At 36.6% G+C, this 12,637-nt stretch overlaps 1 protein-coding gene across 2 annotated transcripts; it reads left to right on the forward strand.

The window, feature by feature from the left end:
• The first annotated feature begins 2,943 nt into the window (after positions 1–2,943).
• LOC149497531 (uncharacterized) lies at positions 2,944–11,097 on the forward strand. 2 transcript variants are annotated; one of them, XM_089719676.1, is made up of 7 exons: positions 2,944–3,199; positions 9,101–9,449; positions 9,531–9,573; positions 9,683–9,809; positions 9,902–10,195; positions 10,285–10,392; positions 10,505–11,097. In XM_089719676.1, exons 2-7 carry the CDS (start codon positions 9,122–9,124, stop codon positions 11,024–11,026), a joined length of 1,422 nt encoding a protein of 473 aa, XP_089575802.1. In that variant the 5' UTR covers positions 2,944–3,199; positions 9,101–9,121; the 3' UTR covers positions 11,027–11,097. The 2 variants fall into 2 exon arrangements, with proteins under 2 accessions (XP_089575802.1, XP_089575803.1); XM_089719677.1 differs by having other exon boundaries at positions 9,117–9,449.
• The last annotated feature ends 1,540 nt before the right edge of the window (positions 11,098–12,637 follow it).

The raw sequence follows: 12,637 nt of genomic DNA on the forward strand, positions 1-12,637 counted from the left end.
TGATGCAGTCCAATGCACCACACTATCACGCACTTTCTCAATATATGGTAAAATAATTGATAAACCATCTTGCACAATCAAGTTTAAAACATGTGCGGCACAATACATATGTAAGAAAGAACCATCCAATAAAAGAGTGATACCTCAAAGCTTATCTAAAATAACCCTAATCATAGCATCAATAATAGTACAATTATCCAAAGTCAAAGTAGATAATTTTCTATCAACATCTCATTCTAGCATACAATCAAGGAGAACATCACAAATAACTTCTTTTGTATGAGAAGATGGCATATAGATAAACCTAAAAAAAAAAAAAAAAATAGAACAATAAAAAAAGTTTACTACATTTTTAATTTTCTAATTCCATGACGTTCTAGAAATAAAATACAAAATTAAAAGAAATCGAATACAAGAATTATCGAAAAGAAGTACCTTAAGATGTGACTTTGCAAAATCCAAGAATAAATAATGTAATTGTTGTGATTATCATAAATCCTCTCTTTTTGTCGCTTGAAGTCCATATTTTTGCAGTAATCTCAATCCTACTATGAATCTTAACTAATGTTTGAAATACCTTGTCCTTCTCATAATCATAAATTTTCATGATATCTCTTTTTATTATGTGTCTAGAAACCATTTTAAATAATGGTTGAAGAGAAGGAACGAACCTCCTAAAAACCATTTTAAGAGGAAGCTCATGTAAAATGGTCATACAAGTAATCTCTTTTCTTGTTGCATCCTCATCAAAATGATAAGTACCTCAGCTATCAATCATCCCATCTAGCTTTCTTTGTTCACTAATCAGAACTTTTTGTTTCATGTCCTTTCCATTTTCAAATTTCTTTTTAGAACATCTTTTTTTAAATTCATACAAATGTGAAGTCTCTTTCCTACTTTCTCCTACAACAACTTTTGCACAATGATTACATTGAAATTTCTCTTTCCCCTCAACTATCTTTCTAGGAAAATAATTCCATACTTCTGATATACTCTTGTTTTTATTCATACCGACAACTTCAACTTCAACTTCATTATCACAAGGTGTATTACTATTTGGAGTTGAATTGTTGTTCTCCGGAGTATTATTAGTTGATAATGGAAATTCATTGCTAAAAAATATTGAACCAAGTGATAAGATTAAAGTTAATTGGTTATTTTTAAATATTTATACAGCTGTAGGTTAGCTTTATCATTTGTAAACAACTTATGCTTATCTAATGTAACTGTAAACATGTATATATATGCCGATTGAGATGAATGAAATATATAAGTTAACAGCCATCTTCTGTGACTACATTTTATGGTATCAGAGCCGAAAACCCACTGGTTTTCATTTTCCCTTCTAAAGTTTTTTGTTCAAATCTGAGTTTAGTCTTGTTTCAATGGCTTCTCCATCTAATCTTCCAAATATTACTCACTCCTCTAGAAGAACTCTTATTTCTTTTAATGCGACTCTGTTTCCATTGAAATTGACACAGCAGTACTATCCCGCTTGGCGTGCCCAAGTTGTCCCTGTTCTTAAAGGGCATAATCTAATGGGATACGTTGATTGATCCCTTAAATGTCCATCTCCGATTGTTCATATTAATGATAAAGATGAAGTTAATAAAGACTATGAAGTTTGGATTTGTCAAGACCAACTCATCTTGGCTGCCATCATTGCAGCAACAAGCTTCTCCGCAATGCATATTGTTTCTTCAACCAAGTCTTCTGCTGATGCCTGGGAAAAAATTCAGAAATCTTGTGCCAATAAATCGGCTACGAGGATTCTCTCTCTCAAAGACAAGTTGGCCAATTTTAAAAGAGAATCTCGTTCTATTTCTGAGTATTTGCAAATGGTGAACGTAATTTCAGAAGATTTAGCACTATCTGGACATCCAATTTCAGATGTTGATTTAGTAATCCATGTTCTAAATGGTGTGGGCCCTGAATACCATGATATAGCAGTAGCTATTAGAGCTCATGATACTGTTATTTCCTTTGAAGAGCTGCAGGATAAACTCCAAGCTCACGAGTTGTATCTTAAAACGGTCGATCCTTCGTTTGATTCCTCGCCGGTTACAGCTAATGTTGTGCAGAAAGGAACAAATTTTCGATAAAATTCTAGAGGTCAAAATCAAGGGATTTCGACTGAGAACATTAACTATGGAGGCAATCGAAATTCTTCTAAAACTGTAACACGATATCGTAGGGGTCCTGGTGGCTCAGTGTTGTTTGCCAGATCTGTGAAAGACCTGGGCATCTAGCTAAACAATGCTTCAGTGCTAAGGATTATTTCAAAGATAACTTTCCTACGCCATGAGCTCATCATGCTGCTACTCAAGAGCCTCAGAATTGGATTCTTGATACCGGTGCCTCACATCATGTAACCAATGATTTGCAAAACCTAGCCTTACATGCTCCCAATGAAGGTTTGGATGAGCTACACCTTACTGATGTACTGGTTTAAGAATTACTCATGTTGGTTCACAATTAATTTCTTTTCCAGTCAAAAACTGTTCCCTTGCTAATGTTTAATGTGTTCCTAGTGCAAAAGAAAATTTAATTTCAGTCTCTGCTTTTTGTCTGGCTAATAACGTCTCTATTGAATTCTTCTTTGATTTTTTTATTTTTAAGGACACTACAAAAAAAACGCTAAATTGCGACCGATTTTTGCGACCGACAGATATCGGTCGCAAATTTGCGACAGATTTACTACAGAAGAAAAAACCGTCGCAAATTTTAGCGCTAAAAATTCCCGCGATCTTGTTTCTCAGTTTGTGACCGAGTTGCGACGGATTTGCGACCGATTTTGCGGCTAAGGTTTATCGGTCGCAAAATTTAGCGGTTCAAAATTTGGAATGATTTTTGCGACCGATGTGCGACTTATTTGAGACCGATTTTTTGCGACCGATGTATTTGGTCGCAAATCGGTCGCAAATTGGACTGCATGTAAAACGACGTCGCAGGTTTAAAAATTGCGACCGATTTGCGACCGACTTGTCGGTCGCAATTATTAGGGCTTTAAACGCCAGACGCCCTCCTCCTTCTTTCTTCTTCTTTCTTTCTTCTCCTCTCCTCCTCTCCTCTCCTCTGTTCGCAGGCCGCTCCAGCCCCTCCTGACGCCGCTCCAGCCCGCCTGACGCCGCTGCCGCCCCTCCTGACGCCGTTCCAGCCCCTCCGGTTGCTCCACCCGTCTTCTTGGACATTTTTCCAGGTATTTTACGATTTTTCGATTTTTTTTTTCATTTTTTTTATTTTTTTTATTTGCGATTTATGTGTATTTGGGCATAATTATTTGTCTATAAATACTTTGTTTGAACCTAAATTTAGGGTGAGTAAACTTGGAAAAAAAAAAAATGATAAAACTGCACTGAACCCACAAGCGCACTGCCTGAGACGGAAAACTTTTATGCTTCTATGCCTAGACAGATTTAAGCCCTTCATCCTGCTAAAAAAAAAAAAAAAAAAATCAAAGAGAACGAGGGGTAATTAAGCCAAACATATTATGGATAAAAACATATTAAATCGCAATAATATTATGAATTATACAATAAATAGTATTCATTTACTTAATAATTTTCTGCAGATTAATTAAATTGAGTTAACATTTGAGGTCAAAATCATGATAAAGAAAGATTATAAAAGTTGGAGAAAATATATGGAAATATCTGTATAATATTTGTTCATAACTACCATTTCTTAAAAAAGAAAAAAACAATTTATGGATAAAAACTCATTTCTAAGACTGGCTAATGAAAAAGAAAAGCATAGAACATGTAGCTCAGAATGATACCCACTGTCTAATGTCTCATCAATACGTAAGAATTCAAAAGATGAATAAAGTGTTCACACCTTCTAGAACACCATTAACGTAAGATTTAGAGTAGTTGACATTTATTAATTAACAATTAATTAGAATTATATATATAATTAAATCTGTACCTTGCAACTGCAAGAAAATGGGGATGATGACATCAATTTGCAGAAAAATAAGCCAATTACATCCTTCCTTTCGTGATCAATCTACGTATGAAGCTGACGTCTAACTATCTATTGGTTTCTTTATTCTTATTTACTCTCTGATTTTCTATAGTTAATCATTATCCCATTGTAAATTTACTCATACTCAATTATTATAATCATAACCCCGATTAAAATAATTAATATATTAGCAACTTTCAATAAAAAAAAAAAAAACATATCAAAATACACCATACCTAATAGTAATAAGCTTAAAAATCTCACTTTTACCATGTGTCATAAGAAATCGAATATAATCTAATGTTATGAAATTCATTTAAATCTAACGAACTTAAAAAAATTTTGAATCGAAATAAAAATCGCATAAATAAATATAATATATTAATTAATTAAAACTTTAAAATAAATCTAATACCCAAATACATATCTAATAAATGAATGTAATACTAAATGATACCATTGAAGAACACATATCCAAACACCTAATAATAATAAGGGGCTTAAAATCTAAAAATCTCATTTTTGACCTTTTTGGAACAAAATGAATTTTTACTTTTGATATTGCCAAAATTCAATTTGGATTATTGTTCCTATAATGCATTTCTATTCTTGTATAAACTAACATATATATATATATATATATATATATATATATATATATATATATATATATATAGGATAACTAAATATTATAACTACATAGTAATAAATAAAAAAATGATAATATTAATTTATATGTAATTTTGATTTTCAAATAAGACATAAACATGATAGTTTGAATTTTTTTTAATAATAATTATGTTATGATACATGTAATTGAAATTACTCTTTTTTTATAATTATGAAATAATGTATTTTTTTTTTATTATTGTTGTTATTATTCATAAAAATTTAATTTTTTTTTAATGAATGATGCGTTTGGTTTGGTTGGAGGCCTAGTAGTGGTCATTTTGCTTTTGAAGAATGTTGGTATGATATAGGAGTGTTTATTGAAGTGTTTTTATATTTGAGATTTTATTGAGTTGTGCCGAAATGCTGCCGAATTTTTTTCAAAAAAATTCAATATGTGAAATCGTACACTTACCTTTATTAGGGTAAAGGTAATAAATGAACTTAGTGAATAAATGAACTTAGTGATTTTACATTTATATATAGGTACCCTTATTATAGAAATAACCTTAGTTAGTTATAAGCTAAGCGTAAATTGAACATTACATTAGTGGCATGTTTTACTGTTGGTTTAGACTAATGCAATTACATATAATTTACCCTTCATAAACAAATTGTTAATTAGGTAAAAAAAAATGCGAAATAATCGAGATTGGATGTACTGGAGGTTCGAGGTCAATGGGATATTAAGACAAGAGTTCCTGCAAGGATTGGAGGCGTTTATACAGTTTGCAGTTGGTAATCCCAGTTTTATGGATGGTAATAAGTTGAGGTGTCCATGTAATCACAAGAAGTGTCGAAATCGAGCCTTCTTAGACATCGATACAGTGAAACTTCATTTGTGCAAAAATGGGTTTGTGGAAAATTATTACGAATGGATACATCATGGTGAAGCTCGAGTTGCCAGTGGGTCAGGCCACTTCATTCCGGTAAGTTTAGAAGTTCAGCCTTATCAGTTTCTGTACGGTAATCAATGCAATGATATGGTGTTCGATGCGAGTAGAGTAGAATATGATTGGGATAATATGGAGGAATCGCCAAATGTAGCAGCACAACAATTGTTTGACATGTTAAGTGCAGCTAACAGTGAACTGTGGCCTGGATGCAAGAATCATTCAGTTCTGTCTGTTGTTGCACGATTACTTCACATGAAAGCGGAGCACCATTTTTCAGAAAGGTGTTACGATGATTTTGTGCAGTTAGCAAAGGAAATGTTGCCTGAAGGCCATTCAATGGTTGATAATTTTTATCGGACAAAAAAATTAGTTCGGGGATTGGGACTACCGGTAGAAAAGATTGATTGCTGTCGTAATAATTGTATGATATTCTGGGGTGTTGACTCGGAATTCAGAGAATGCAAGTTTTGTAATCTTCCAAGATATCAACGGCGGGGTCAAGGGACTGGTAGAGTACAAAGAGAGAAGGCTTTCAAGAAGATGTATTATTTCCCTCTTGTTCCTCGCCTTCAAAGGTTATATGCATCTAAGGCGACAGCTGAACACATGACATGGCATGCTTTGCATGAATATGATGATGGTATAATGACTCATCCGTCAGACTCTGAAGCGTGGAAACATTTTGATAACATTCATCCTGTGTTTGCTGCTGAAATGAGAAATGTGAGATTGGGGCTTTGTACTGATGGGTTTCAGCCGTTTGGCCAATCAGGACAACAATATTCATCATGGCCTGTCATTGTGACACCATATAATCTACCACCGACAATGTGTATGAAAGATGAATATATGTTTTTGTGTGTTATTGTTCCTGGGCCTACTAATCCAAAACATAAAATTGATGTGTTTCTGCAACCTTTGATGGCCGAACTTCATTATTTATGGGAATATGGGGTTGAAACATTCGATATTTCGACCAATCAGAATTTCATAATGCGAGCTGCTTTGCTTTGGACCATCAGTGATTTTCCAGCTTTTGGAATGTTATCTGGGTGGAGTACGGCTGGCAAATTGGCTTGTCCTCACTGCATGGAAAACACAAATGCATTTACACTAAAGAATGGAGGTAAACAATGTTGGTTTGATTGTTTTCGCAAATTCTTACCGGAATCTCACCCTTAGAGGAGAAATCGATAATGCTTTAGAAAGAACACGACTATTGTTGAACCCCCTCCACCTGTGAAGTCTGGAGCACAAATATTACAAGAAATTGAAGATCTGGGGCTTATGAAAGTTACAGAGGTAGGTGCAGATGAGGTAAATACAAGAATTGGCAGGAATAGCGGGTGGAAAAAGCGAAGCATCTTCTGGGATTTGCCATACTGGAGTTCACTTCTTATCCGTCATAACCTTGATGTCATGCACATAGAAAAAAATGTGTTTGAAAATCTGTTCAACACTGTCATGAACATTGAAGGGAAAACCAAGGATAATGCAAAAGCGAGAGCAGACATGAAGGAAATTTGTCGTCGACCAGAACTCGAGCAATCTGTACTTACTGGTAAGTTTCCGAAGGCATGTTATTGTTTAGATAAACCCCAAAGGCAATTATTGTGCGAATGGTTACGATCATTAAGGTTTCCAGATGGCTACTGTTCAAATATGGGTAGATGTGTGGACATGAGGAAGTACAGACTGTTTGGCATGAAAAGCCATGACTGCCATGTTTTCATGCAAAGATTGATCCCTGTGGCATTCCGGGAATTATTACCAGGAAAAATTTGGGAAGCAATGACAGAATTGAGTCTCTTTTTCAAGGAATTGACGATGACTGTTATTCAATGCGATGATATGGACCAATTAGCGCGAGAAATCCCAGTAGTGATGTGCAAGTTGGAGCGAATTTTTCCACCCGGCTTCTTTGATTCTATGGAACATCTGCCGGTTCATTTGCCCTATGAATGTCGTTTAGCAGGACCGGTACAATATCGATGGATGTATCCATTTGAGAGGTGATTCACTAACATCTCATTCTAATGATTACATCATTTTTTTGTACTTATACTTACATATTGGCATTGTACAATCACAGACACCTACAGAAAATTAAAAAGAATGTGCGCAATAAGGCAAAGGTCGAGGGATCCATTTGCAATGCATATTTGGTGGAAGAAGCTTCCACATTCTGTTCACACTACTTTGATCAACATGTTTTCACCAAGCATCGGAGAGTGCCACGTAACGATGACGGAGGAGATCGCGTTCAATCTGAGTTTGAAGGAAATCTAAAAATTTTCACCTACCCTGGGCGTACGATTGGTAAATCAAAAAAAAGACGATTGACTGATGCAGAGATACAAGCGGCTCAAACCTATATTTTATTGAATTGCGAAGAGATCACACCATATGTACAGTAAGTATAAATAATGTAAACATTCTAAACTTGACGTGGGCTGTTGTTAAATCATACTTATGCTAATATGGTTCGTTGATAAATAGGAAATATATCAATCTTCTGCGGCTTCAAAATCTCAATTTGACTGATACTGCAGTTGATGCAAAGCTGGACACGGAATTTGCAGAATGGTTCAAATATTATGTAAGTTACTTTCAATATACACAATACGGAATGTACATTTATTAAATCTGACGAATGTCATTACTATTTCCCATAGGCTCGAAGCTCGGAAAGCGATATTCGTAACAGATTTATTACGGATCTGGCAAAGGGGCCATTACCGGTTGCTAATGCATACTCTGGCTACTTTGTAAATGGTTACAAGTTTCACACTGAGGGTTATGGGAGAAGCAGAAAGACAATGAACAGTGGTGTGTGCATAAAGGGATCAAACTACAGTGACGTGTCAAACGATTTTTATGGGAAATTGGTTGAGGTTTTGGAGTTAGAATATCCAGGCCTACCAATGAAGTGCACAATCTTATTCAAATGTGAATGGTTTGATCCTACGCCAAACATTGGCACGAAGGTTCATCCTAAGTATAATCTGGTTGATATTAATCAAAGAAGAAGATATACAAAGTATGAACCTTTTGTTTTGGCAATGCAAGCTGCACAGGTGTACTATGTCCCATTTCCATCGTTTAAACGAGATAGATGCGATTGGATGGCAGTGTGTAAAATCAAGGCTAGATCAGTTGTTCATGCACTTGAAACGAAACAATCTTCTTCACTCGCAGTATCGGAGGCATTTCAAGAAGTTATGGTTGAAACGCAACCGATGCAAGTTGTTGAAGATTTAACAGATAGATTGGATGATGAAAGCCGATCTTATGTTGAAATAGGACCATCAGATGATGAAGAGGAAGAAGATCAAATCATCATGGGTACCTCAGAAGACGAATATGAAGAAGAGGAAGCTGATGAAGAGGAGGAGGAAGCAGATGATATTCAAGACACTTAAAACTTAGAGCAATTTTACTGTTACAAATTGATAAATGTATATGTAATTAATATTATTAATGAAGAATTTCAATGGTATTCACTTTGTTTACTCATATTTACCACATGTTCTACAATTCATATAACTGTATAAATTCATTTTATCTAGGTTCTGATATCTGCAGTACAGATGGCTAGAGGCAGACCGTTTGATTCTGACGCGTCCGGCAGTGGTTCGCGTGGAGGTCATGGCCCTGGACGCAGTGCCCGTGGACGAGGAGGGTCGATCCCTCGTCCTTCGTCAGGTACGTCTGGGGCTTCGTCATCTGCTCAGCGACCAGTACTGCCGCCATCACATCCTTCTTCAGGTACGTCTGGGGCTTCATCCTCAGCTCAGCGTCCAGTACTGCCGCCATCACAGCCTTCTGCTCCTTCCTCTTCTGCTCCTTCCTCTTCTGCTCCTTCCTCTTCTGGACCAGTACAGACTCCACCAGCTGCACAGTCACCTACTGTGCAAGGTAATCATAAATGTCATAACTGTCATTTTAATTATATATTAATTATCTAAAAATTTATAACATTTGTCATTTCTTTTGCAGCTTCATCAGATCCACGTATCACCCTCAGTTTGGTAGCGGGACAGTAAGTACTTATTCAAATTTTCTGCAGGCATATTTTGTAATTATATTTTGTACTTATTCATAACTGTGATGCTTTCGTGTAATTATATTTCACTTCTGTTTTTTTTCAGCATATATCCATCTTCTCGAGCAGCGAGGCAAATTTTGAAGATAATCAAACTACAGCTGCATAAAGAAGGATACACATGGGATGCCGTACCACAAGAGGCGAGAGACTTTTATTGGGAGGAGTTCCAGGTATTCTTTGGTTTAAGTTATATCATCATTCAATGTTTACAATTCAAGATACATCCTTAGTGTTTAAACGCTATATTTCATTTTTTTTGCAGAAACATTTCATATGGGACGAGGCCATTACGGCTATGCTGAAAGTAGCCTGGGAGAAGATATGCGCCGATCGATACGCTGACTTCACCTATAGGATGAGAAGAAGCAGTAAGAAGCAGCAGTGCGTGTCTCAGGAGATATGGGAGAGCTGGCAAAAGGCTTGGGAGGATCCTGCATTCAAGAGAAAGCGGGAGATATTTGCACAAAATAGGCGCAGTGAGACTGGCGGTGATGGAGCAGGACCTTCGCGACACACAGGCGGATCTATATCTGCTATAGAGACAGCTCGATTATTAGTAAGTGAACTAGTCCCTTTACAAGAAACTGATGTTTAATGAAAGGACACTATATATATTAATATATCATGCATAAAAATTCATTACAGGCTAAAGAATTAGGTCGTGAGCCCACACCGATGGAGGTGTTTACATACACTCACACGAAGGACCACGATCGTAATACCTTTGTCGACAGACGTGCGCTGAGCGTCAATGTAAGTAACAATGAATAATATTTACATTTACCCTCTAATCATTGTGAAGATGTACAAAGTTGAATATAATAAAGCTTGCAATTGCATTGATTAATTAATTTTTTGTTTTCAGGAGAATTATACTATAGCTCGAGAGCGTATTGTTACTTCTCAGACCGATGAATCCGAAGCTGAGTCAAGAATTGACGAGGTAGCGCTTTATCTCGAGGCTGTAGGGGGCGAGAAGAAGAGGAAGGTATACGGCATCGGGTCTCAGGCATCACAGTTTTACACTGGCTCAGCAGCTCACGCTTCTACAGCCAGCGCAGCACGACAGCCGGAGCACACTGACTCGCAGTATGATGATGATATACGGGCTCAGCTTGCTGATCAGCAGAGACAGATTGCAGAGCTTAGAGCGCATGTGATGCGGCTGTCCGGTGAGCCCCGTGCTGGTACTTCTTCCTCTGATCCTGCGCCTGCTACAGACCGACATGTTTCGATGTCTCAGCAGCAGCCACTTCCCGATGCTGCAGACGATACCTTGGTCACCCCTCCTGGCGCTACATCACATCCAGCAGGTACTCCTCCCGGCGATCCGACATCGGATCCTGCAGATGAGCAGCAGCATAGATTTGATTTTGGACCTTTTTAGTTTTTTATTTATATTTTGATATTTTAATTTGTTCAGTACAATAAAAATTTCATTTTTACATTGTTCTTGAATTGCGTGTGTGATATATATGTGTATATATGTCAATTTTCACAGGTGCGGAAAAATTTTGGTTTTATAATAATATTTAAATTTTTTTATTTTTTTTTAATTTTGCGACCGATTTGCGATCGATTTGATACCGAAACTTACAATTTTAAATTAACATTTTGCGACCGATTTGCGACCGATTAAAAATATTTGCGACCGTTTTTCCTGCGACCAAATTAGCGACTGAATTTCAAATTAAACCACGACCAAAAATTGCGACCGATTATTCCAGTTTTGCGACCGATATAATCGGTCGCAAAATAGCGACCGATTATACCATCGGTCGCTATTATTTTTTGCGACCAGGTATTTTGCGACCGACATATTTCGGTCGCAGATCGGTCGCAAAGTACAATTTGCGACCGATGTTAGCCATTTTGCAAAATGGCATTTTTTTTGTAGTGGACCTGTTCACGGGGGAGATACTCACAAAGGGGCAAATTTAAAATTCCCTCTATCGTCTTTCATCAATCACCAAAACTCGGTCTCCTGTTGTTCATTCATCTGTTCGTGGGTCGTCGTTTGTCTGGCATCAACGCCTTGGTCATCCTGCTCCAAGAGTTTGTCATTATGTTTTGTCTAAATTTAGTTTATCCGACTCATCTGCCAGTTTTAATTACAATTCGTGTTCTTGTAATAAGAGTCATAAACTCGCTTTTGGTGTCTCTTCACTTTGTAGTACTCGTCCTCTTGAATTATTGTATTCTGATGTTTGGGGCCGTGCTCCTGTTAAGTCAATCGATGGATTCAGTTATTATTTAATATTAGTTGATAATTATACTAAGTACATATGGTTTTATCCATTGAAAGCAAAGTCTGATGTGGCTAGTGTATTTCCCGTTTTTCAAAGCTTAGTTGAGAATATGTTCAAAACCAGAATTGTCTCTGTATACACAGATGGAGGTGGTGAGTTTACTAGTTTAAAAACCATATTTCAAAAGAGTGGCATTAGTCATCTTCAGACACTACCTCACACACTGCAGCATAATGGAGCTGTAAAGAGGCGTCATTGTCACTTGGTAGAAACAGGTCTTACACTACTTCAATCTGCAGCTTTACCATTTAAGTTTTGGACATATGCCCTTCAAGCAGCCACTTATCTCATAAATAGACTACCCACACCAGTACTTAATATGTCCTCACCATTTTAGCAGTTAATTAGCAACCCAATTATAATAAACTCAAAATTTTCGGTTGCTTGTGTTATCCTTTTCTGCGGCCATACACTCATAATAAGTTTGAAGCAAAGTCCAAACCATGTATTTTTGTAGGCTATTCTTTGAGCCAAAGCGCATATTTGTGTTATGAACCCCACAATCAGAAGGTGTATGTGTCTAGGCATGTGATTTTTGTGGAAAATCAATTCCCAGGTGTGAAATTATGGAAGAAAGAACAGAGTGTTGCTGTATGGTATGATTTAAATGGGGACTTTGGAGTAGGGGATGAAACGGTGCCGTTTGCACCTCATCCAATTAGTACAAACACAGGCAATTCCGAAATTGT

This window comes from Jatropha curcas, chromosome 3, assembly GCF_041381405.1.
Source record: "Jatropha curcas cultivar XTBG-Jc1 chromosome 3, XTBG_Jcur_1.0, whole genome shotgun sequence".
In the NCBI taxonomy this organism is placed as follows: Eukaryota; Viridiplantae; Streptophyta; class Magnoliopsida; order Malpighiales; family Euphorbiaceae; genus Jatropha; species Jatropha curcas.

Bases quoted from the DNA above. Each gene is read 5' to 3' on its own strand.
- LOC149497531 (XM_089719676.1), top strand. From the start codon at position 9,122: ATGGCTAGAGGCAGACCGTTTGATTCTGACGCGTCCGGCAGTGGTTCG. The intron at 9,450-9,530 runs GTAATCATAAAT...TTTCTTTTGCAG, and splicing joins ACAGTCACCTACTGTGCAAG to CTTCATCAGATCCACGTATC. The intron at 9,574-9,682 runs GTAAGTACTTAT...GTTTTTTTTCAG, and splicing joins CTCAGTTTGGTAGCGGGACA to CATATATCCATCTTCTCGAG.